The 25,847-nt window shown below is 48.0% G+C and overlaps 2 protein-coding genes across 9 annotated transcripts in view; both read left to right on the forward strand.

Annotated features, from left to right (window-relative positions):
- Positions 1–2,148, forward strand: part of ZFAND6 (zinc finger AN1-type containing 6) — a 38,166-nt gene extending 36,018 nt beyond the window's left edge. For 6 of the 8 annotated variants that reach the window (XM_037393292.1, XM_037393285.1, XM_037393287.1 and 3 more), the window contains 2 exons: positions 450–563; positions 1,171–2,148. In XM_037393292.1, coding sequence (XP_037249189.1) covers positions 450–563; positions 1,171–1,319 — 263 coding nt within the window. In that variant the 3' untranslated portion in view covers positions 1,320–2,148. Of the gene's footprint in view, positions 1–449; positions 564–1,041; positions 1,089–1,170 lie in introns of all 8 variants that reach the window. The other 2 variants (XM_037393291.1, XM_037393286.1) reach the window with 2 other exon arrangements.
- A 3,124-nt stretch (positions 2,149–5,272) lies between these two features.
- On the forward strand, positions 5,273–22,167 carry FAH (fumarylacetoacetate hydrolase). Its single transcript, XM_037394555.1, has 14 exons — positions 5,273–5,449; positions 7,776–7,886; positions 8,531–8,652; positions 9,766–9,815; positions 11,180–11,270; positions 11,812–11,909; positions 12,161–12,213; positions 13,605–13,704; positions 14,405–14,535; positions 15,309–15,384; positions 16,000–16,046; positions 17,029–17,130; positions 18,118–18,235; positions 21,946–22,167. Exons 1-14 carry the CDS (start codon positions 5,369–5,371, stop codon positions 22,023–22,025), a joined length of 1,260 nt encoding a protein of 419 aa, XP_037250452.1. The 5' UTR covers positions 5,273–5,368; the 3' UTR covers positions 22,026–22,167.
- Positions 22,168–25,847: the final 3,680 nt, after the last annotated feature.

Below are 25,847 nucleotides of genomic sequence, written 5' to 3' on the forward strand. Positions count from 1 at the left end.
AAGAACAGTGTTGGTGCGGTATTTGAAAAGGGGTGCTTTACTCAACTGATCCTAATACAGTGCTTCTTACAAGCAGATTTATGGAACCGGACTAGTAATACTGCTGGGGAAACATTTGGGTGTTGGATTCTCTTCCCACATCTGATGGCACTGAACCTTACTCTTAAACCTGATTTTTAATTACTCTTTCACAATACAAAAATGCCATAAAGAACTTTGTATGAGCATTCAGTAAATTCTTTCCTTAAATTATATTGAAGGTCTAGGAGGAGGGAGTTCCAGTACCACTGCTGAGCCCATTACGCTTCAGACAGAGAAGCTGCAGCAAAATGGCTATCCCAGAACCTAAATTTACAACATGGGCTTTAGATAATTATATGACTTAAACAGAGGAAGGGGAGAGACAGGCATGTGTTTTCCATTGTTCTTATTAACTTTTTTAATACTAGCTTCAGTGTCAGAGAACGCAGAGCCTACACCTGAAGAACAAGACAAGTCGCTTGACAAACCAAAACAGAAAAAGAATCGTTGTTTCATGTGCAGGAAGAAGGTTGGACTTACTGGTAAGAAATACTGATTTCACTTCCCTTAGACGTGTTTAGGCTTTGCCCCTTGGCAATGCTTCTAAAGGGAAAATGGGGCATGGTCATCTGTGTTGCTGATTTGAAATAAAACTTGGCCAAAGGTGCTTTCAGCTGGCTCTTAACTAGATTGTTATTCATGTATCATTTTGTTTTTCGACTTCCTGTCTTTTAGTAAAGTTCATAATTCCAAATACTTCCCTTTGGAAGTCTGCCTTGCTGAGGAATTGGATGACAGTTTGCGGCTCTTCACTAACCAGCTTTGCAGTGATCCAGTGAAAGGGCCTAAGAAAACTTGAGTTCTGCAAGGTGAAGACTTATAAACAAAGGAAAAGAGCTCAGGAGGTCTCTAGGAATATGTTTTCTGGTAGTGTATTATGTGATAGGAAGGAATGATGAAGTCAAATCTTGCTGTAATTGCTTAAAAATGTATTACTTGTGATTCTTATGCTTTCTGCAGCAGAGGCTCTTTGGCTGGGTGACACTGGTGACTGAGATTTATTGCTAGTGAGTGAACACATTCAGGATTTAAGACAAACCAGTATAATTAAGAATGTTGAAATGTCTAAACTAATGTTTCTGTCCACAGGGTTTGAATGTCGGTGTGGAAACGTTTACTGTGGTATGCACCGTTATTCAGATGTACACAGTTGCTCTTACAATTACAAAGCTGATGCTGCTGAGAAAATCAGAAAAGAGAATCCTGTAGTCGTTGGGGAAAAGATCCAGAAGATCTGAACTGCTACTTCTGCTGGAATACAAAAATACTCTGACCATCTGCAGATTAAATTGACTTGAGCTTATTTCCTTAGTCATCAGGAACGTAGAGCAGTGTATCTTGCCTAGACCTTTTAATCATGCATGTCATCAGATGAATAGATTTTTTTGTTTTTGTTTTTTTGTTTTGAAAATGACTCTGAACATTTATTTTCATTGCAGTTTTCTGTGGCTGAAGACTTAAGTAAACTTTACAAGTATTATCCTTTAAGATCATTTTAATTTTAGTTGAGTGCAGAGGGCTTTTATAACAAATGTGGAGAAAATATTGGAGGGCTGTGCTTTTCCAGGATAAAACATGCATGCGTTAATTTTGCAGTTTATTTTCTTGTTGTATATAGCTTTTCTCTGCAGCACAATTTCCTTTTTTTTTGATAATGCCTTGTATGGCACAACTAGTTATCAGTAACTGAATGTATTTTAATCATTATGGCTGCTTCTGTTTTTTTTTTCCCCATTAACGAGAGGTTATACATGTTCGCATATTAGCTTGTTTGCACCCTCTACCTATTTATGTATGAATCATTTGTAATGAGAGTGTGTGCTGAGATTGTGTGGAGTTTTTTGTTTTGTTTTGTTTTTTTATTGGGTTTTGGTTTTGTGTGTGTGGGGGGAAGGCTGTATGCACTTCACTGACTGCAGGTTTCATTGGGATTACATCCATCAGTCTGTCTGTACACAAATATGAAGAATGATCTGAAGTACCTGTGCTGTATTTATGTTTATCCACGTCTTAACTTTGATTAAATAAAATTCTAAAAAATCAGAGCCCCTGTGGCTGTCACTGGCATATGTAATTTGGATTTCTTTTGCTTTATTTTCATGAGGATCTTCCACTGGTGGTTCCTTTCCTTGCAGGGTCATTATTCACAGACACCATGTATGTCCCAATGCTGGCCAACTTCTGTTGGTGATTTTTTTTTTTTAACCTTTTCATCTATATCTATCAGATTGCAGTTCTTGTAAGCTTTCCACCTTCTGCGTTGATACATTCTGGCCAGGGGGTTCTCTGTGCTCCTGTGCAGTGTGTCACGCTGTGTGCAGGAGTTGGGGTCATTTGTGACAATGTACTTAAGTTGAGGGCAGACCTACAGGTTAAAACAGAGGTGGCCAGTACTGGGCTGTGGGTCTGTGCATGGTGATTCTGCTTCTAGGGAGTACGGCGGTGGGGTTTGTGATCCACTAGCTGACAGACGGCACTGCACCGACTTCCTTGAAGTTAGGTGAGAAAATGGGACAGTGTCACCACTGAGATGTCCTTACTGCTGAGGTTTATAAACTTTGATGTTGCATCCTGCCCCAGCCACACCCCACGTGCTCGTTTGGTGGATTTACAGGCTTGTAAGTCCAAAATGGGGATGGGGTAGCGGGAATTGTTCTTTCATTGTCTTTACAGTGTGCTCAGGGCTCAAGGAAGTTTATTCCTTCAAGACTGCCTCTCTTGACGGATCAGAGTGTGCCTCAACTGCTCAGCTGCCTTGGTCTTCTGTATAACTTCCATGGTTTATGGAGTGCCATGGTAACTTCAGCCAGCGCTGCTTACCACCACACTTAACAGTACACTAAAGGAGAGCTAACTCCTCTCCAGATGGTACTGATCTGCCGTTGAAATTTCACTTGGTGACTGGCTGCTTGCTGCTTTGAAGCATTTGTGAAATAAATGAGATTGCATGGCATTATTTAAAACATTAAATTTTTACTCAAAGCTGGCTACATTCTTAAAATATGTAATGCTTTTTGAAAGCTATGGCTGGCAATTAGTAGATAAAGCACTACATTTAGCATATAAACACTATGCAGCAGAAGGAGCTTTCTCTATCTGATAGCTATAGAAAGTAATCTGCAATACCCAATAATAAACGAAGTCTCTTGTGCTTGCAAGAATGACTTAACCACAATCTGTGAAGCACATGGTTTGGTGGTTGGGGTTTTTTTAATAACAAAGAAAGGAATGAATAACTCTTTCCAATAAGTTTTGGTAAGCCTTTTTATGGGTCAGAGATCCTGTATTTCCTCAGAGTATTTGCTAAACTTCCCCTTACACAGTGGAGTGTGGAAGAGCAGCAGCTCTTCTATGGGTGTTCCTCAGTTTACTTTCCTCTTTGCTGCTACTTCCCTATTCTGCTTCTCAGTCTGACTCCTTCCTCTTCCCTATTTCTGGTCTTTCTCTTCCTTTTCCTAGAAGTGTTCTTTTCCCTCCCCTACATGCCCTCTCCAATCTGCTTTTCATCTAACAGTGATACTTCTGGGCCAAGCAGAGAGGAGACACTGTCATTTTCACAGTGACGGGGGAAACCCATGTGTTTGTGTTTTCTGGTCCGTGAGAGATTGAAAGAAGAAAAGGTGTAAGAAGAGCAGCTGCCTTTGGAACTCGCATACTCCCTTCACCAGCACCCGTTACGAAGCAACAGCTCTCCTGGCCCTCGATTATGTGGTGGGAGACGTGACTTTGCAGAGGGGAAGCTTGTCTTGCAGTGCCTTGGCAGCACCCTGCCGCACCTGCCAGTCTCGGAGCAGTGTGATGAGCCTCCTTTGGCCTGGCTTGTACAGACTCCTCAGAGTTAAGAATATTGAAAGGGTATAGGATCCTGATAGGTCCGTTTTAATTTATACTGGAGATGCCCCTTTCCCTGACCCTTAAGAACTGCGTGTCATCTTTGTTTGCTTTGGCATTGGCGCTGTGTAACAGTGGTTGATCTGCTTCTCAATCTGGGTAACTAGTTAAGCTTTATATTTTGTGTCCTCAGTTTGAGGTTAGCAGATGAACATTTTAATTAATAGCAGCACGTTCACAGCACTACAAAACACTTGAGTAAATCTGTCTTCTCAAGATGCACAGTGTGCATTTGCAACATGCTTTCAAGATGTTTTCGTTTCATTTTTGGAATGAGCAGGCTCTACCCAAGTCCTGTAACCTTGCCATGAAACATCTTCACTGTGTTAGAAACATTTCCAACAGTCAGTGGAACAGAGTTGTACTGTAGGTACAGGAATTTTGTAGGGAATTTTACCAGTTTGTGCTAGGCATTGTGTTATTTAAGTAAGACCCCCTTTCAAACAGCACCATGTGAGCTTGCGTCTCCACTAGTGAGGATCTGTCACAGATGGGCTGTCATCGATGCTGTTGTGTCATCTTACACTCAAATGTCTGGCTGTACAGTTTGCTGCATTCCTTCTAATGAGTCTTCTCTGCCAAAAAAAAAAAAAAAAGTTGAGTTGGAAACCAGTTCTTTGGCTTGGCTATCACAAGCATCTAACCTTTTTCTTCATTGAAAAGGGGTGGTTTTTGCTATTTAGTTCTAATTTCGAGGATACTCCCTCATTGCTTTCTACTTTTCCTGAATATGGGTGAATTTTCTCCTGCAGATGGGAGAAAGCTGGGGCTGGGAGCAGAAGGAGCAGCTCCCCTGCTCTTCAGAGTTGGTTGCACATATGTTTCTGGTTTTAAGCTGCTGGAACCACCTGGAGATAATGGAAGCACCCTGTCGGGTGCAGCAGTACAAAACTAAAAAGCACACAAGGTGCATTTTCAGGTGTGGGGTGTGCAACTTCCCAAGAGCTGCAGAGCGCCTGGTGGAAGAACCGCTTGGTGTGGGCATAATCATTTCTCTCTTGCTCCGGCATGTAAATGACCCTCAGAAGGTAAGTGAGTGGAGTTACACCTGGTTGTAGAGCTGCCTGCTGAGATCCCCCACCCGCCGTAATGCACCTGTTGGAAGCTGGAGCTGGCAGAGCCCGTTTCTCCACAGGTCCCTGCCTTGCTGGCACAGCAAACAGCTGCTGACTCACAAACCTCTGGCACTGATTAACTGCTGTCAGGGGGAGCAGGCAGAGGGGTGGGATGGGGACGGAGCAGCGATTGGTTTGGGGCTGAGGACAGAGGGTGGGATTTGGTGCTTCTGTGCTCTCGGTTACAACATCTGGAGAGGATTTTCCTCCTGCTAGGAAGGCACCTAGCAGCCCGCGAGTTGAGGGCTTTGCTCCGTAAGAGGGACTGCTCCGTGTTTAGCATGTCTTTCATCCAGGTAGACAAGGACTCAGATTTTCCTCTCCAAAATCTCCCCTACGGGGTTTTTTCCACTAAGGAGCAGGTGAGTAACAGCAGACTTTGTCCTTGGGGTGTTGTCATTCTTCTGAGGCTATGAACAAGTGCAGAAATTCCCAGCAGCCTGGGATAAAGGAAACCTTCCCAGCCTGGGACACTTGCATGGGCTTCCTGATTCGACAGCAAAGCTGTAGCTGCCGCATTGTCTATTTTTTTCTTGATGTGGTTGATTTGATGACAGCTTCTTTAAAATTGCACAAAAAAAAAGAAAAGTTAATGCTGACGAGAAGTACTTTGGCTAATGCATGCCGTGGTTTGTGTGCGTGTGACTGGTTTTGTGAAATCACTAAATCTGCGTTTGGTCCTTACACTAAGAGGCTCAGCGCAGTTTGCACTGGCTTTTTTATTTTTTAACTCAATTCCTCATTTTCGTTGTGACTAAGTGTAATCACACCGTCACCCTTAAAGAAGCCGCATTTTAATCTACCGTTAATTCCGTAGCACCCAGTCCCTCTTGAACAGCATCAGCTGGCGGAAGGCGATAGCGAAGCCTGAATAGAAACCATTGTGTTTGAGCGAGTATTGTCTCCTGGTCTGTTCAGAGCTGCTCTTGGTGAGTTTGGTGGCTGGAAAAGTGCTAAACCAGGGCACCAAGTGCATGTTTCAGATCTGAAGCAGACCTGTTGTGTTTTATTGGGCGTATGTTTATGCAACCATACATTAAACACGTAAAAGTGTGTTACGTTTAAAGCTGTGCCCAAAGGCTACAGGCGGAGCCAGCTTCAGGCCTTATATTTTATGGTCAAATAAGAAAACACGGTTCAACCATCCTTCCAAGGAGGTAGCTCCCAACTCCCATTTTCATACGAACTGAGCCCAGCTAGGCTGAACCTCACGCCTCCGGGTGCCTGATGGGATGGAGCCCTGGAGATGTGACCTCCAGGAGTCAAGAGCTGCATCACGGAAGGAAAAAGCGGAGGATTTATTTATCACTGCTCACAGAAACTTCACCATTATCTGTAGGTTTCTGCTGTCTCAGCTTATCCATGCAGGCTTAAAAAAATAGAATTTAAACCGGAAGATTGTGTTTTCTGATGTGGTATTTTCCAAAGATAAAACCGAGATGGTTCGTTTAATCTCTTCCTAGGTGTGTGTGTGTGTTATCTAGCAAGTTTGGATTATTTTTCTACCTTCTCCAGTAACTGTTCTCTGATGAAAGCATCTTCACTCAAATCCTATGAAAAGACAGGCAGGAACTTGTGGAAATTATTTAGGAAAATAATGTTCTAAAAGTAGCCCAGTATTTTAATGATTTCAAGCTAAAGCAGTTGGTGTCATTCCTGACTACCCCGGTTACAAATTAACCTGCCATGACCTGTAGTTTTTTCTGCAGGAATGTTTGCTGAATAAATACTTACTATCGTATTTGGAATCTTGTTTAGAAATTAAAGGTTAAAAAATAGTTTTAATAGCATGGATTTTCATAGATGGCTATTCCCTTTCGGTAAGCTAGTTTTCATGATGACTAACTAGTTTGTCTTTATGTGCCTAAAGACACAAATAATTGAAATTTGTCTTTGAACGCCGCAGCATTTTTAGAACCCTCATACAGCTGTGGTGGGGTCGACTGTGCTGCTCCCCCGCCGTCGCCGCCGGCTCCGCGCGCGCTTGGCGCAGCCCTGCCAGAGCTGCTGTGGATGAACGGGGTCTTTGTGTCGTGGGTTGCATCTGTCGGTGAACGCAGCTGCAATGCACCGTGCGTGTGGAAAGCTGTTCCCCAAGCGAGGATCTCGGCGAGGGTTTGCACGGTGTGAGGATGGGTTACGCGGGGCAGCCTCGTTCGAGGGGGTCCAGAAATAATGTGGCTGAGCAAGGCGCGCTGCGTTCCCGCTATCCTCGCTGGAGCCCAGAGCGCCCTTGGTCTTCTGGGGAGGAGCAGTGGTGTAGAAACGCCTACTTCTCTCTCTGGTTACAATTAGATCAATCCTGCCCATAACGTGTCTATGCTTCAGTTCCCCGCCTGTAGGAGGAGGGATAGCATTATTTGAATTACACGAAGTGGGAAGCATCGTGCTTCACAGCGTGTTTCACGTGTTGGCTTATTGTGCAGTGCTTGTCCTTAACAAGGGGTGGGCAGATACTTCTGGGGGAATGGGAGCTAGTCATCAACTAGCTTTTAATGGGCAATTAAAATGTGGTTTTTTCAATTTTCTTTTTTTCAATTAAAATGGTCCATTGCTGTGATATCAGACCCTTGTCCCTGATGGATTAAACTCTCCATAGCTGCTGCCTTCCCCCATGCCCTCTTTGGAAGATTTGTGGGTACAAAGCATAAACTCTTCTTCTCTTCCCCCTCTCCTCTGGCTTTGCAGCCTAGGCACAGGCTCGGGGTAGCAATTGGAGACCAGATTTTGGATCTCAGCGTCATTAAACATCTATTCAATGGACCGGCTCTTGCCAAGCATCAGCATGTCTTTGACCAGGTATTTATTAGTCTCTTGTTCTGATTTCCACACACATTTTAGAAATATTACATATGGGATTGTAGCAACTCGTGGTGAGATAATGGACATGAACTGGAAATGTGTCATCAGGCAGGCTCTGCTTACAGAGAAAACTCATTGCACCTGTGATAGCAAGGAGAGCAGAGGCACCAGGGGTCCAAAGGACATTTTTGCTGAAAGTTTCATCAGACTTTGGCAATGCAGAGGGCTGACACGAAGCCTAAACTTCACTTCAATCCTGCTTGTACCTTCAGCGCTCCATGGCAAGGGATTGGATGGGATTTTAGTGATGGGGAGGTTGTGTTAAGGGGAAAGATAAATACAAATGACCTCTGGTTACAGCTAGTTGAGATATCAAAGCTGCTAAGGCCTGAAGCAGCATGTGGGGATGGGTGTGATGCCAACACACAGCAGGTCCCGCTTCAGAGGCTGGCGGTGGGCGGATGGGAGCGCAGTGGCTGTGAGCCCAGGATGGGCAACCTGGGCACTGCGCTGCTGCGTAGCCCCGGCCCACAGCCGTTCAGCCCCTGGCTCAAAGCGCAGGGCATCCTCCATGTGTGTGAGGGTTGCGCAAAACGTGGCCTTTTACCTGCCCCCCCCCCTCTCTCTGTGTCACCTGTCAGCCTACCCTGAACGCCTTCATGGGGCTGGGCCGGGCGGCGTGGACGGAGGCGAGGGCTGTTCTCCAGAAGCTGCTGTCAGCCGGCGAGCCGGCCCTGAGGGACAATGTGGAGCTGCGGAGCAGGTGGGGGAGTGCAGCTGCTGCGGGGTGCGGTGACCTTTCTGCTGTGCCCTGCATCGCCCCATCACTTGGCGATCCAAGGCACCCAAATCGGAGGTCTGAATGTGGCCGCCTGCCACCTACGTGGGAGTGAAATGGGGTCTGAGTGTGCTCAAGAGCTTCCCTCTTGCAATTAGATCTCTGGTGAACCCTTCGGCTGCCCACGGGTGCGGGGTCACGCTCCGCCTGGGCACAGGAGCGGGCTGCCCTGGGGGTGCCGGGGCAGGCGTGGGGCCAGGCTGCGCTGAGCACAGCCCCTCTGCCATGGCCGGCAATGGGGCTGCAAGGGTCCCCACTCCCCCGCCCCCGCCTTCCCCAGCACAGACCTGCCTGTCACACCTGGAGCATCTTCCGGTGTGGGGACACCCCTCTGGTTGCTCCTCAGAAACCGCCTGACTCTGCTAAAATGGATCTGTCGTGGCTGTTTGGCTTTGGGTACGGGGCAGCACAGTGGTGTTGGAGCGGGGGGGGGAGGGCCCTGCTCCGCTCCCTGCTGTGCTGATGGAAAACACATGTGGCCATTAATCACACACCTTCACCTCGGTCCGGGGTGATGCTTCAAATGCTGCAAGCGCCTGCCCTGGCGCAAGCAGGAGCCATCCCTCCGTGTCTTGCTAGGGTGATTGAAGCGCACGCCTGCAGGAGAGGGGCTGAACCGCTGCTTGATGCAGGGAGTTTCCCTGAGCAGGCCCAGCAGTTCAAATTGGGCACCCTGGGAGCCACATCCCAGAAAATCATCCTCCCCACGCAGCAGGGACCCGCTCGGCTGTGTGCACGGCCCAGGGTGTTTCTCTGTGCCCCTTGGGGAACCAGCTGGGTTGCCCCAAGTGCGCTTTCCCCCTGCTCACACCCCGATGGATGCTCCTTTCTGCCATACCCACCCCAGCACCAGCAGCTTGTGCAGTTGTCTTAGTTTTTCTGCAAGGTTGGCTTTTTTTTTTTTTTTTTTTTTTTTCTGCAAAGCTTTGAAAAATAAATTAAGGAATGACCTAGGAGAGAGTGCCAGCCTCTGACATGCTTCTAAACGGTGAGAGCTGCAACTTTTCTGAGAGCTGAAGTCATCATTTTTCATTTCAGAGCATTTGTACCTCAAGCTTCTGCGACGATGCACCTGCCAGCCCACATCGGTGAGTCCCCTGCAGCCCAGGGCTGCTCAGCCCTTCGCTCCTGCCTGGAGATGCTGCTTCATTTCCAGCTTGTTCAGACAGACAGATCATAGCTGTGACAGGGAATGGGTTTTGCAGGAGCCAGAAGTAGATTATTGTACCTAATGAAAGGTAGGTGCTCTCTGTGGCACAAGAGGGAGAAAAAAAAGAAAAAAAAAAAAAAGGACTGGGGAAGCTCAATAGCAGCCAGAAAATTCCTGGATGCAATGTTCACTAAATCGGGGCTGTTGGGTGCCATGTAACTCTTGTCATCAGATTGGTGTCACCAAAGCCCTTTGTGACTGGAGCCAGGGAAGATACATTTGTTCAGTTGCCAACGTTTTCCCCATTTGCCATCAGAAAATAATTCGGATCTTCCAAAGTTTTGCAAGGCAGATACTCTGGCACAGCCTCATGAACAACCATGAGTCTCCACTCCCAGACTACTATTCTGCATCCCAAATCTTACCTCTGCTCCCATGAGGCTGTGGACTGGAGATAACTGCTTTGGAGTAGGTGCATCCATATAGATATATGAACATTTTCCTGGTTTTAACAGAAGTTTATATTTGGCCCCAAACCAACTTGATCAAAATCACTCGAGGGATGTGTCCGCCACAGGAGCAGGGATGTCACCTTGCTCGTTTCCCAGCCGAACCCTGTTCCCGCTGGGCTTTTGGCTTTGGGACAAGGTTAGCTTGGCCCAAAGGAGCCACGAGGAGTTTCGGTGGATGCGCTGCCTTCCCAAAAATAGCTTCAGGGGTGAATATACCTTGCCAAAAACCTGCTGGCTGCTAGCACTGGGAGCGCTGGGAGCAGAGCCCTGCCCGGGAGCAGGCGCTGCCTTGTGCCTTCGGGGATGCCAGGGGGCTTACCCAGCCCGCAGAGCAACGCGCCGGGCTGGATGCGCCCCCCCCCCGGTGCCGTGTGTCCCCCCCCGGTGCCGTGTGTCCCCCCCCGGTGCCGTGTGTCCCCCCCCGGTGCCGTGTCCCCCCCCCGGCCGCGCGGTCCCGGCTGTGCGCGCTGGCGGCGGCAGAGGGCAGCAGATGCCCTCGGTACGGCCGGTGCCCCGACGGGGCGGGCTGCGGCGCTGCCTGCGCTCCCCCCGCCCCCGCCCGCAGGCGGCCGGGCTCGCACGCACCGCTTGTAGGCGAGCTGCTAAGCGCCACTTTTATCCTATTAATTGCATCCCTGTGCTAATAATGTTAAATGTTGCTACATGCCTCTGCGCAGCGCCCCGGCTCTCTGCCTGTCCCGCTGCCGGCGGCGCGCCGTGTGCTTCGGCCCCGGCACACCAGGGACTTTCCTGCCATTCATCCCCGTGTTACGGGTTTCTTTTCATGCAGGAGATTACACTGACTTCTATTCCTCGCGCCAACACGCCACGAACATTGGGATCATGTTCAGGGGGAAGGAGAACGCTTTGATGCCTAACTGGTGGGTAGTCCAGGTTTTTCTCTGTGCAGCACTGTTTTGCACGCTTATCTGTACTTTTATATACTTTTTTTTAAAGACCTGAGTATTCTTTCAACAAAACGCGGATTTCAGTTCATAGCGGCAGAGAAGAACCTGTACTGCCAAGAGTCCGATAGCAGAACTGAAAACCACGTGTCGCCAGCCTCAGCCCAGTCCGCACTGCATCTCGTTGCAGCAGCCGCACCGATCGCAGTGCAGCCCTCGGGTTCGAAGACAGATTTACCTAAGAAAGCAGGTTTTGCTGAGTGGCAAGCAAGCAGGGTTAGAGCTCCAAGGAATTAAGTGGAGCAGTGGCACAGAAGCATTAAGACTGATACATGGCTTTGAATTATAGTTTGCTTATGTCTGTATACCAAAGCAAGTAAAGTGCCAATGTCCATGACCATCTATGCAGAGTTCTCTCCTCATACCTCACACCCCTGTGGCGCTTCCACCCCAGAAAGCGGCTCTGGATGGTGCTGGTTACACAGCTAACCCATACTCTGTGATGCTTTTTCACAAGGTTGCACTTACCTGTTGGTTATCATGGCCGGGCATCGTCTGTTGTGGTGTCAGGGACACCCATCCGGAGACCCGTGGGGCAAATGAGACCCAACAATGGTGAGTCCATGGTAGGCTTTTAATGTGGCTTCTTTTTTCCTTTTTTTGGTTTTGCCATAGAGTAGTGGAGAGGAAAGGTCTGGGATGTCTTGTCTAAAGCCCAGCCTGGGGTCAGGACAAGAGGAAGCCCTGAGTTAAGTCCATCTTGTGTTTGCATGCCAGGGAGCATCAGCTGCTCTCTTTCTTCTGGCTGTACCTTTCATTTCTCTACCTGCCTCCCTGTCATAAAGTACTCCTTCTTCTATCCACAGATAAACCTCCAGTGTTTGGTGCTTGTAAGTGTCTGGATATCGAGTTAGAAATGGTAAGATGGAGCTTTTTACCCTTACTACTTGACAAATGTTAAAATAGGAACAGGGAAGATAAGGGAGGTTTAGCTTCTTCTGGCGTGAACGTCTCATCAGGCCCATTCTCTGAGGAGTCTGTGCAGCAGGCAATAAAGATTTCCACGGAGGCAGCCTGCCCTTCTGAGGAGTTGCAGGGTGCATCTGCTCACCAAGGGGTTTGCTAATACAGCTTTCAGGCTGGAAACAGCTCGTCTGGCCAAATCTGAGTGCTGGTGCAGCACCGTGAAGCAAGCAGGCATCATTCTTTTTATCGGACACCACAGCCTGTTATCTGGTTAGCAGTTACCTCTGCACTGCAGCCACGACCTTTTAGTGGTTGCTGGGGATTTTAAACATACAAGTTGTCTGTGCCTTGCGTCTAGAGAGAGGAAGCCGTGAGTTCTTGGGAGTGCAATTCAAACTGCTCAGCCTTCTGGCTGGGAAGATGAAACCTGTGCTGTGGGTGTTGTAACAAAACATCCTTGGAAGGTGCCTCATCTTGTGGCTTAGTGTGGCCCAGAAGGGAGAGTTTTATAGGATTCTTCATTATGATTTATATCATTTTTATATGGTTTATTCCCCGTATCTCCCCTTAAAAAAAAAAAAAAAGTGGAAGAAGTCTAACAGTAAGGGGAAAGGTACTACAAATGACGTGGCAGCCTAATTGAATGCTGCGTGCTTTGCAGACCAGCGCTGTGAAGTGGGAGGCAGCCCCACAGAGAGGGATACGCAAAGTGCTGCCATACGTCTGCTTGGCAGCCTGGGTCTGCTGTGAGAGCAGATTTAGTCTGATGAAGGCTTTGGAAGAAAAAAACTTCCATACTGTTGGCAGAAAGGGACAACTGAGATTCCCTGTGGGATTCTCTGCTGCGTGCTCAGGCTGTGTGTTTTCTAAGGGAGCAAGCGCAGGCACCCAGTTCACGACCTCTTTTACTTCGTGGGCACATTTCTCCACCTGCCTCCCCTTCCCTGCTGTCATGACAGGCTCCAGCCGCGTTCAGCATCCCCTCGGATGACTTCCAGCTCTGTCCTGTTCACTGTCTGCAGCAGTCACTTCAGTCAGCAAATCTGTTCCGCATCCGGAGTGTAATTAGGAGGGACCAGTTTTGCTCCTGCATTTTGACAACATCAGGCTCTTGTTTAATGACTGCCTCTTAGCAACGCTGTGCTCTTAAGTATTTCAAGCCCATCAGCTTGACGGAGGGAAAGAAAGAGGGAGCAGGCCATAGGTTTTGTCTGACTGTGTGTGTAAAAATATGCAAAATCCCATCTGGTCCAGCCTCTCTTGCTTGTGCATGTAACCCTCTGCAAAGTAAAGGTTTTTAACTTCAAAAGCTTCCTTAATCAACATTTTGCTTTTCAATTTCAGGCGTTCTTTGTCGGTCCTGGAAACAAGTATGGGGAGCCAATTCCTATCAGCAGAGCCCAGGAGCACATCTTTGGGATGGTCCTTATGAATGACTGGAGCGGTAAAGGATGCTGCAGCAGTCTGCCTGGAGAGGGGGTTACAGTGTCACGGGAAACCTTAGACAGGGAAGAATTATGTGTTTTAGTAGTAGAACAGTGATCATTGAAACCACTGGGTACAGTTTAAAGGAATGAAAATGAAATGCTGTCTGCATTTCTCAGGCTTTATCTCAATCCATCTTCGATCAATCAGTAGAACCAGAAATTGCTGCCTAATGAAGATTTATTTACTTATGAAAGAGCTAATATCAGTCTGGTTTCTTGGGGGTAGGGATGGAGCAGCACTAAGGATGGTGATTCCAACAGAGGATTGATTTCAGTGTCGGGTCGGGGTAGAAAAAGTATTCGGCCATCACAAATCCCTCAGTCTCTGCATAGATTTAACTGGCTGAAATTGTCCCTACAACTGACATGGGCCATTAACTTGTGTAAAAGCATCACCTAAACTGGGGATAGAAATACTGGTTTTATGGGGATGGCCTGACTTATTTTAATTATTGCTGACTTTTCTTCCTAATCTAGCTGGTCTAAGAAAATTGGTCTGAGGCTCTGAAAGGGATGGATTTAAATCAGGATTTGGGCACAATAGCTAGAAAAGGGTGGTGATAACATTTCAAATCTGTGTTACTCTTTCATAGGTGTGATGGCCGTGCAACTCCTAGGATATGTTTAACAGCATTGCTTTGCATTTTCCCTTCCCAGCCCGTGACATCCAGAAATGGGAATATGTTCCTCTGGGTCCATTCCTGAGCAAGAGCTTTGGCACAACCATCTCTCCTTGGGTTGTCACCATGGAAGCTCTCATGCCATTTGTGTTGCCAAACCCTGTACAGGTGAGCAAAAGAAAGGGTTGAAATAAAGGAAAAGCAGTGCTAGAAAAATCTCAGCAGAACTGGTAGGTCCCATCAGTAAAAATTGCTGAGCTGTGTCAATGCAAAGCCCTTTCTTCATAGTGGTTACAAGTGTGATCCTGCTTCCAAACATACGGAGGCACCCTGGGCCCTCTGAGTTCAAATGCTCATTGATGTCACTGGTGCTGGCACATGACGCCTTGAGCTGTCACCTTGCCTGCTTGAGCAGGGTGGAAAAATCATCCCCTTTAAAACACCTGGAAAATAAACTGATCAGAGAGCTTCTTGTTAGCGTTTGGTAGCACGTAGCATCCAGCAAGCAGCGCAGAGAGAGTACGCTCAAGCCAAAACACTTGGTTCAAGCATTTCCAGTTGTCTGCATTATGTAGATGTTTAGCTAAAATTGAAAAAGATAATAAGCAGTCTTGCAGAGAACTCCCAATCTTCCCAGTGCAGGCACAGAGCAAAGGCATGCAAGCACTGTGTTGTGGGTTAACATCCATGCCACAATGGTGGAGAGGGCTTCGGAGCCCATGCACAGAAAAAGGAATCACATTATATGGATATCACATCTGTTCAGAAAGATCTTTAAAAGTGTTTGCATGAGACTAAGCAAAGCAATAATCTGAGCAGTAACAAGGGTGAGGTAAATGGGGTGTGCAGCGCAGGCTGGTTAAACAAAAAGGCACTGCGGTGGCTTGTGGAATTTTCCCTTTCTGTTTGTTTAGACTGTGGTGCCATTTATATGCTTTTAGGATCCCAAGCCACTGCCCTACCTTCAGGATAAGGAACCCTACACTTTCGACATCAAGCTCTTCGTTGCTATTAAAGGTACGGCAATGCTGAGTGGGTTATAAAGCTGAAGTTGCCAACTCAGGAATGCAGAACCACCCTGTATTTCAGACGATTTGCTCTTGGCTCTGCAGTCCTCCTTTTGCATTTTTGCCCAGATTGCCTCTGTCAGAAGAAGAGGCAAAGCTTTTCATGCTCCTGGTTGGCCGGGCAGCAACGCGTCAAGGAGGGAATGCCGCCCAGGTGACCAGTTTACAGTGAGGCGGGTCCATGTGTGGGCTGCCTGCATGGGCAGGGGTATGTAGGGCATGGGCAGGGGTACACAGGGCATGGGGAGAGCAGTTGTATGTGAGATTCAGGTGTTAACCTGGCCCAGACCCCCAGCTCATGGCCCTGCTGACCGGTGGACCCAGGTGCTGCTCCTGTAGTAGAGCAGAGAGTAGGACACTGGCAGCTTGATTCTACCCCGGTGCCACCCACACGCTGGTTTTCTATGAAATGCTGGCCTTTGTAGCAATAGAAAATGTTATTACCTGTTTCTTGCTAGGGCCTACAATGATATAAGAAATCTCCATCCATCTGTAAAATCAAAAGACATCATTCATCCAACACAAACAAATTACTTCCCCGTTTCTTATTTTCTGTTTTCTGCAGGAGAAGGAATGAGCATGCCAACTACTATATGCAGATCCAATTTCAAGGTAAGGCTCCAGTGTCTTTAATTTCTTTGAAATCTTGCTGATGCCATCAGCTCCATCCTTAGGCAATTTCAAACACTGGTTTTTGCATCAGCTGAAGATCAGACATGTGTATGGGGTGGGGACAGACGGACACAGAGGGAAGAGAGCGGAGGGTGGTGAGAGTTCGCCCCCCCCCCGAGAGGGAAGCACCCCAATGCTTGGGCACTGATGAGGGGGGAAGCTCTTGCTGCTGTTCAGTTTGGGGTGCTCAGAGCATCGTCAGCTGTGTGCTCATTTGGCAGGGATGCTTCACTCGCAGCAAAGGGAATCACCTCCTGCCACTCTGAGGTGTAATACAGCCTCACAGCTGCAGCTGCTGATTTAGACGCAATTCGGTGCTGCAACGATGCCCCTAGCCCAGTTCTGCCCCAGCCCCCCTGCGGGCAGCGCGGTGGCTCGGCCACTACCAGCTGCTTGGAGGCAAGAGGTATATGTATCAGCTGCAGGATTTCTCAACCAACTTTATATTCACATTTGGTTCTTTGCATAGTAATTACCTTAATCAGTAAATCAGCAGTCAGCAAATCAGTAATAAGGAGACTTTTTCTATAAAGCCATTAAAATATTGGACTTAATCATGGATCCTGAGTCAACAGTACTGGCCTTAAAGAGGAAGAAGAGGAAGAATGACATCCAGCTGAAAGAAGAGCAATTTTAAGGGACTAAATTGTATGTTAAAGTATGTTTTATATGCACATAGCAACTCCTGGTCATCATTTAGAAAGTAACAGGCCAGGACACAGTAACTACTGAGCATGCAGCACTAAGCAACTCGGAGATTGCTTTTAGGTTGCTGAAGGTTTCTGATTATATAAGGAAACTTTTCTTTAGGGACAGTCTTACCAGCAACATCTTGCAAATGCAATACGTTCTGCATAGCCTAGTGGCATGCCAGAGATGTTTGTCCTTCATTGCTTTAGTGTCCTCCTCCTCCTTCCTCCAGCACATGTACTGGACCATGAAACAGCAGCTGGCTCATCATTCAATCAATGGGTGCAACCTCAGACCTGGAGATCTCCTGGCCTCCGGCACCATCAGTGGACCCGTAAGTGTTTCGATAATGACGGTCACTGAGAACTGGTCAGCAAGCCAAAACCGACTGAGCAGGGCCTTGGGTCTAAGCCCTGTTTGATTTGAGCAGCCATGAAAACGACTGCCGGTCTTTCCTAGGCACTTTGGGCTGCTGCTTTGGCAGCCCCAAAATCACACTGAGTAGTGGTGGGGTTTCTGTTATTGTTTTTTAATCTGTCCTGCACTCCTTTCCCTAAGAACTACTTTACTGTGGATGCAAATTAATTTCTGTACACAACACACCCATATGGCCTGTTTGCACTCTCTGAAATGCAGCTTCTTTATTTCTGAGAAGAATGTAAAAGGTGCCAGTGTATAACTTTTAGTTTCGCTAGTACTACATGTGAAGTTAGCTCCAAACAAGCTACTCTTCCCCTTGAACTGCCATATGGGCAGCTGCTGCAATATATAGGTAATTTGCACCTTCTGAAACATCAATTATACATCCTGTTCGTGCTGTCTGCAAGACAGCCTCAGTAAGTTGTTTCCAAGGTGGGATACCTGTATTTCCATTTTAAACATTTCTGGAGTCCTTTTTCTTTCCTTCAGACTATTGTTACTGCAGATTGACATTAAAGACTTACACACGTTCACCAGCTTTGCTCTTCCAAAGTACAAAACATAAATACAAATCTGAAACGTGACTACACAGAAGCACTGGATTTGTAGAAGTGCCCTTGATTTGGTTCAGTTCTTGCTGTAGCAGACCCAAACTACTTTTACAGGGTGCAGCACTGTGTTAAACACACCAGATAATGGCGGTAAGCATGACTGCTTATAGCGAGCAAGCAATTAAAATGCAACGGCAGGAAAACAAGCCAACATATCAATGAATTAAATCAACAGCCAAACTCTTTTCTATAGCGCTAATGTACTTGTGTGCCCGCTTCCAGCAGCAAGTAGCTTAACAGCAGGACCGATACTAAAAAGTTGTTTATTTGTTGGTGAACTCTTGCTGCAGGAGCCGGAGAGCTTTGGCTCCATGCTGGAACTGTCCTGGAATGGAACGAAAGAAATCCCTCTTGGCAGTGGACAATCTCGTAAATTCCTGCAGGATGGAGATGAAATCATTTTGACAGGTAATGGCCAAACAAACGCTCTTACACTGCACCAAGGACACGTTTCCATCGATTGATCCCGGTAGCGCAAGCCCCTGGCAGGGAGATGGGCTGTTCTGTGCACACCTGCCATGCAGGCACAGTTGTTTCCATCCCACCTGTCACAGGAGGCAAAACAGGTGGATAGAAATTTCCCTGCAAAAAGTGCTTTTTGGATTAGGTTATTTGCTTTGCTAAGTACTTCATGATCATGCTGTGCCTGTGTGTGAGTGCTAAGGGGGCGATGGAGGTAGGTTTGCCTTTAAAGGCGAAAATATCCTGAGACTAGAAGCAGTTGATGTATTGTTGCCGCCACAGTCCACATTTGCATGTGGAGCAGAGCTTGACAAATGCTGGAAAAAGTTATTTTGCAAATAATATTTCATTTGTAACATAGGCATATTCAGTGAAGTGTGCTGCAAATCAAATATGTGGAAAACAGCAGGAAGCCTACCAGAACAGCTGACCAGCTTGCTGCTGAAAAGGGCTATGGTAGAGACCTGTTTCATGCTGGGTCATGGTTTTGATTTTCATCTTGATAAATTAAGGATTTTATGAATTAAAATCCACCATGGTGTTTTGTGATCTAAATCCCACTCCTACTTCTTTTTAATCCAAAGACTAGTGCAAAAATAAATCTATTTTTTCCTTTCCTCTCACCTTATCAACCACTTTATGGATTTGAGGTGGCAAATATTTGGCAAGATCAGCCATGACAAACTTTTGATTCAAGTCTGTCTATGTCTTTGCTACATCGCCTACTGAATTTTTAGAGAATATAGTGTTGGACGCTGTGCATCATCAGAGGAGACCCAGCCAGTGCCACGCCTGGCTCTGAGCGAATCCATCACACTGTGATCAGAGATAGGCTGCACAGAGAACGAAGCAGCTCAGGTGATGAGAAAACACTTACAGATGTGACTTGGGGCAGAGAAAATGCGACTAATGCATATGCAGCTACCCGAAGGACATGATGGTGTGTTGCTAGGATGTGTTCACATAGCTGTGCCTGCTTAATCCAACCAGGACTTAGGATTTTTGCCAAAATAGTCTAAAATTTCTCATTTTTTCAGAAAGCATTTTGTGTGATGAACCATCCTACCCCCCAGCATATGGATATATTGCAGTCTCCCAGTGATGGCTCTACAAGCAATTTTGGTAGTGCTGCAGCCAGAGCCCCAGTGCCTCCCGTGCAATAGCTTTGGAAATCATGGGTCTGTGAGGTGCTGCCAGTTCTGCAGAGGAAGATGCCGAGACAATTGGAGGTTGAGCTGCGCTGGAGAGAGCCCCAGATGAATGAAACAGAGGCATCCCCCATACCTCTGACATCCTTCAGCCCCCCAAACACCCAGTGACTATTCATGCTGCAATGTATAAGGCATCTGACGCTGCTCTCCATAGGTTCCCTATACATTCAGTGCAAAAAGATGCTCCTCCAGCAATTCAGAGTGCCACGTCGCCCTTCCCAGTTGCAGATGTACCTCCAGTAACTATGCCAGGAGCCCTAATGAGGGTACAGTTAGGTATTATGAGTGTCTCTTTGGAGTTACACGCTGACATCCTTATTGGCAATGGGCACCTTGCAGTTTGGGAGCTGCTGGCCCAAGGTGGCCACCTGAGGGACAAGAGGGACTGGACCGTGACCCGTGCTGTTCTCCGTGCCCGAAGCAAGCTGTGTTAATTTGATAAATACTTGAAATTGTGAGTGTGAATGCCTTTTATCTTTAAAGACGGCACGATGGCACTGTCGTTAACCTGGGTGAAGGTGCGGTTGACCCAGCGGGACGGTCTGGTGTTAGACACTCTGCTGGGCTGTTTTACACTAGCAACAGTTTGTAATTGCAGCGATCAGGGCATCACGCCATCTGCGAGAGCCAGGTGCTGCTGGGGCTGCCTGCTGGGACGGTGGGGGGTCCGCTGCTATTTAGTGATGTACGGCGGGTCCAGCGCCTTGTGGCACCCCTGGGGCAGGGCTAGTGCTATCACACCCTCTCCCGAGGCAGCACCATTAGCTCTTGCCAAGCGCCCAACCCATAATTCCTAGTCTCCTATTTCAACTTCATGTTCTCTCTCCCCTTATGGGAGCTATTTCAGAGCCTTAACACATAAAAAGTGAGAGAAATATATTTTCCCCAAGAAGCATGGCTCAGGGAGGGAGCACTGCAAGGGAAGGGTTGCTGGTGGCACGCTGCAGCTGGCTGCAAAATTCTCTCCGTAGCTCCTTGGCACTCTGCTCAGGCCCGTGCTGCTGGCAGCACAGAGCTTGCTTTGTTAAATGTGCTGCCGCTTGGTACTGCTCTAAATCCTAGTTGACAGCAGGGATAACTAAACTGGACTGAAATAATAAGCCGGTGCTCAAAGGAAAGCTGGCAGTGAAGCCTAATGAGACAAACAGAAACTGAGCTGAGCCTTAAAGCAAGTGTCTTACTCGAGTATTGCTTACGACTGATCCCAGCAGATACTGGGATGGTGTCTGTGGGCAGGCTGTTACACGAGCACCTATAGGCACTGCTGTCCTGGGAAAAACTTCCTTCCAGGCTGGTTGTGAGAGCTGCACTGTGGGTTGGAGCTGGCCGGGTCTGTCCTCCTGCTGCAGCAACTTGGGCTGCCCTGCATCCTCCTCCTCTTCCCTGGAGGAGATTCCCGCTGATCCATGCTAAGGGTGGGAAACAGGGTTAAGGTCTGTTCTGTTTGGCTCCCTCTTGGCTTCTTGGAGGCAGCTGGTTCTTGTCACATGGAGGGAAAATGAGATATTCCATTGTTGTAGGAAAATCCATCTCTAATTACGAAATCAGTCCTTAAAGTACCGTATATGCTACTTCTGTCCTTCCTTTGATCAGCTGTCGTAGCAGAGAGCTACAGTAGGTCTCCTCAGCTGCTTCTTCCCAGAATAGTCTTCCCAGATGGGCCAGAAGCCCCTGGCTGTGTCCCCTCCCCTCCTTCATCTGCAGCTTTGTGAATGGATGCTGTTCTGGAGCAGCTCAGCTGGCCCGTGGCAGCAAGAGGCACTGCGGCATCTCCGTCCTAATGTCATCTCTCCCGTCACACAGGAGCAGGGAGAGATTGAATCGTCCTGTAGCTAGCGACGCTGTCACGGGCCGGTAGCTTCAGCAGCAGTCAGCAGACCTTCACTGCCTGTTTATGTAATAGAGGAGAAATTAATATTTTGAGGCAGATGCTGAGCTTCTCATGGAACTAAAGCACTTGATCTTAGCGAGCAAAATGGATTCTGCAAGGGTAGGTCCTGCTGTTTGAGGAGGTTTAATGATCACCTTTCTGGCTGTAAGCATCCCGACATCCCAAGAGCAGCCCTAACGCTGCAGAAAGAGAATCCAGCTTTACTTGATTAATTGCAAGGCTGGGCCAGGCAGAGGATCATCTTGCCAGTTAGATTGATGATGCTGCAGGTCAGGTTTGAAAACAGAAATATTGCACATCTTGTTTGCTCTTTAATCAATTCACCGAACTTGCATATTGCTGTGTTTAACATTTTGTGCTTTTTTTTTTTTTTTTTTTTTTTTAAATATTCCTGGGCTACTGGAACTCTTCTAGGTGTTCTGTTTGTCACCCCTCGTTGTTTTTCTGAAATGTTTCCACTCTGTTTTGGTCTCTTTATGCCTTTATTCACTTCTATTCCTCATGAAGTCCTGCTGTTCTTACGGAACAAGCTGTCTGTTGTTTTCTGGCCCTAGGTTACTGTCAGGGCAACGGCTTCCGCGTGGGATTTGGCCAGTGCTCAGGAAAAATCCTTCCAGCCCTGTCAGATCCATGATGACTGGAGTAAGTGACATCCAGGGAGGAGGATCTCACCCCCCACCGCTAGCAGTGACGCTGTTTTATTCAGATTCATTATTTTTATATGAGTAATTGGAATCTTATTATTTTTAATTATCAATAAATATCTTAAATATGAATGTGGCTCTCTGGTGTGACAAGAAAAAATTTCAGTGCTAGCTTCAAGTTCTCAGAATGACTGAAATGGAAAGTGAGATTCTGAACTCTTACTATATTAATATATTTTCTTAATTATAAAAAAAGACTTTCAAGTAAACTGAAATATTGAGAGTACTAGGCTGATGATGACAGCTGGGATTGTGTGCTGACTTTAGTTTCTTACAGTGTTGATATGCTGGAGGCAAAATCTTGAAGGTGAGTTGCATATGGATGCTAAAAATTCGTAGATCATCCTGAGCAGAAAAGAGTTACGTGACTGTGACTCAAGTACTTTGTAACAAAGCTATCTGCAAATGTGATAATCAATACAACTGAAAGGAACAGGGAAGCAAACCGAAAAAAGTACTAGACAAACTAACAACCTTTTAAATAGCGAAACGAGAAATTGGACTGTACAAAACATCCCCAGACAAGTAACGGCAGCCAAGAAGCCTCAGCACTAAACTCCCGGATCTTAGAAAGAAAATCTGTGCAGGCTTTGGAGCTGAGCCCTTGTGCTGCAGCACCGCGATCCTGGCGATACACCCCGCAGGCTGCAGCTGCCCCCCTCGCCCCCCGAGCAGGCGGCTCGTCCCTGCTCCTCCTGCCCCAGAGGGAGGAAGGGTGCCAGCCCTGGGAGGGGAGCCCGTGCGGGGGCAGCCCTGCTCAGAGAGCGTGGGGGTGCCTGGTGCATCGCTCCCCGGGCTTAGGGAAGGGGATTCCCCATCCCCCTCGCCCTGCGTCGGGAAGGGAGGGTGAACTTCGTGGCTGGAGCGATTGCCGGGTGCTCGCTGGTGGCAGTCACACCTTGGCACCAAGCAGGGGCTGTGCTACGAGGACACAAGACGGCAGAGCCCCTTCCCGCACTCCTACGAGGCACCTCTTGCCGCGCCATCCCCTTGCAGCAGGCAGTAAACAAAGCCGCACGCCGCTTTCCTCAAGTGTAAAGGGCATCTGCCATCTCCCGCTGGTCTACAAATCAATTTAACTCTGTGGCCAAGTGCCAAATCACATCAATTAGAGGATGTTACTGACTGAAGGAGCTCAGGAGACCGGATAATGAACTCTGGTACAGTGCAAGGGGAACTTGTTAAATATTTGCTTGGTCCTCAAAGTGAAGAGCCTGATGAGGCTGCCGCCTTCGTGCAGCGACAGCAGGATGAGCGCAGGCTGCAGCTTCCCCCGGCCTGCCCCCTTGCTCCTCCCGAGGTCTGCTGGGCAGCATCGCTGGTGTGGGCCCTGCGGGTGTTTGGTGTCATCCTGGGGAGCGCCCGGTGCTGACTGGGAACGTGAAGCTCTTGGCCACATGGGAGAGAAAAATGAAATGGAAATGAAGATTAATGAAAAAATGTGGCAGTGCAGATAAATCACTGCTAATGGGGCACGTTCTCTGAAACGGGCTCTCTTCCAGTCTGCAATAATAATAGTCCCTTTAAAGAATTATATTTGGAGGATCATCCCCAAATCAATTTAAATTTTTAGCCTAAGACATTCCACTATCACCAGGAGGGATGACCTGGCCAGGAAAACAGTGGCTCATTGTTTATCAAGGAAAAGCTGTTTCCCCTTTGGGCTCTTGTGGAAATTCTGAGCTGAACTAATAGGCAGATATTTATTTAATGTACTCTGCCTGGGTTGTCAATTTATTGGATGCCTTGTGCTCTCTTTTGACCTCCAAGGACAACCACAAGTTGACATCTTCCCTCTTGGACTTAGAAATAACTCACGTGGTTCCTCTGAGCACAGCCTGGTTTTACTCCTGGCAGCGCCAGGAGGATACAGAAAGCATTTATTCAGTGGAGAAATTTCTCTGCAGAAGCAACATCCACATTGCACCTTGCTGTACCTGACGTGTTGGAAATGCAACGTCTGAGGAGAGGGGTGCACACACAGAGAGGCAAGAGCTGATGGTGGGGCAGCATATCATCAGCCATGGGTTTTGACCCTGATGCAAGTCTTTTTGCAGCCAGGAAGGGCCACGGTGTCAATGCTTTCTGAGTGTAGGAATACTTAGAGAAACTGTTAAATCCATAGTGCTCTTCCCCAGCTTTCTGCAAGGTGAAGGCAAGTCCTGTACAGGGGCAATGAGTTCCTCTCCCCAAAAAAGCCAAACTGATGCTGCAGGTGCTGCCAACAACTGGGCTCCTTGCCTGGGCAGACAGGAAGGTCAGTGGTGCTGAGCACCCTGCTGTGAACCAAGCCCCGGCAGGATGGAGGCACAAATGCCCCCAGGCTGGCTCCGGACCCAGAGCCAGGCTGCCGGCCATGGCCCCGGGGAGGAGGGCAGCTCTGCATCTGCTGCAGCCACGCTTCCATCCTGTGGCCACAGCACCAGCGTCTGGCCAAGCACCCCTGTGCCATGCTGGGGATGGGTGGGAGGTTGTAAGGTCCCCCCTGTGACCCCAAGGTGACTGAGCTGAGCTCCTCTAGCCTGGGGACATCTGGAGAAGTCCCAGGTTCCCAGAAGGTGGAGATTTTCTGGAAAGGAGTTTGGATACAGTCCTGAGAACAAGTTTCAGAGGTGAGCTGGAGGAAGTCCAAAACCTCGCTCAGGACAGAGCTCAGAGACATCTGCTGCCTGCTGCATGGATGGGGGCCAAAAAGCCAGAAGATGCTAAAAAAAGGAGAGAAACATTTTTTATCTCCAAGGCCACTTTCTTTTCACCCCCAGGAGGAAATAGTGGGCTCCCTTCAGGTGGGTGCTGCGGGGAAGGGGGCTCCATAGCTGGGCTGCCCCCACCTGCCACAGCGAGCCCAGAGCCGCCAGCACTTGCTGATTGTCACCCCTGCCAAGGTACACTGTCACGGGGCAGGTGAAGGGTGTACCCGTACTGCAGCGTGCGGGGCTGTCCTGAAAGCAGCACGGCCTTTGCCTGGGACCAGCAGCACAACAGCCAGAGCAGCACCCACCGCCCGGGGGGGCAGCAGCCACCAGCAGGAGCTTTGGGAAAGACCCAGGTGCTCTGGGCACATCCCACTTGCTCCACCTCCCCTGGGGCAGCTGCGACCACTTTGCACCCTTGGCCTTTAAATGGAAGGTCATGGAGCTCTCTTCTGGTTTTGGGGGAAGGTGTCTGCAGGGTAAGGCTGAGTGGGGTGGGAAGGTGAGGTTCCTCAAGCTGGAGGGGGCTTCGGCTTGGGTGCTCAGTTCAGCATGCAGGCCTCGTGCTTAGAAAAGTTTATTTTTAATAGTGCTGTTTCAATTGGGTTGAAACTCTCTGCAAAAAGCTTCCCCTTCACTTCTGGAAGCTTCTGCTGCAATTAGGTTTCAGCATGGCTCTCTCTTCTAGAGGCTAACAATTTTAATTTGATTAGATCAGTTCTCCTGAGTCTGCTTATAACTTGGCTTCCAGTAAAAATTAAAAAGAAAAAAAAACCTCAGAGCTCCTTTTCCTCTGCCCTGTCATAGCATCAGGTTTGTAGGTGCAGGATGAGAATTCCTCCTTGGATCTTTAGAAGCCTGGAAGAAAATGAAAGCTTTTCTGTGGTGTCAGCCACCTGGGAGGCTTCATTCAGAGCTGTGCAATGTTGTGTGGGAAGAGAGACCCTGCCTTCCTGACCAGAGGAAATGGAAGTGTGTGTCTGCACGGAAACCACAGCTCCTCCGCTTGCTTGGAGCATCCTTCCTGCTGCCTGGATGCTCCATGCTCGGTGGAAGTCA

The sequence above is a fragment of the Falco rusticolus genome, chromosome 7, assembly GCF_015220075.1.
Source record: "Falco rusticolus isolate bFalRus1 chromosome 7, bFalRus1.pri, whole genome shotgun sequence".
Classification (NCBI taxonomy): domain Eukaryota; kingdom Metazoa; phylum Chordata; class Aves; order Falconiformes; family Falconidae; genus Falco; species Falco rusticolus.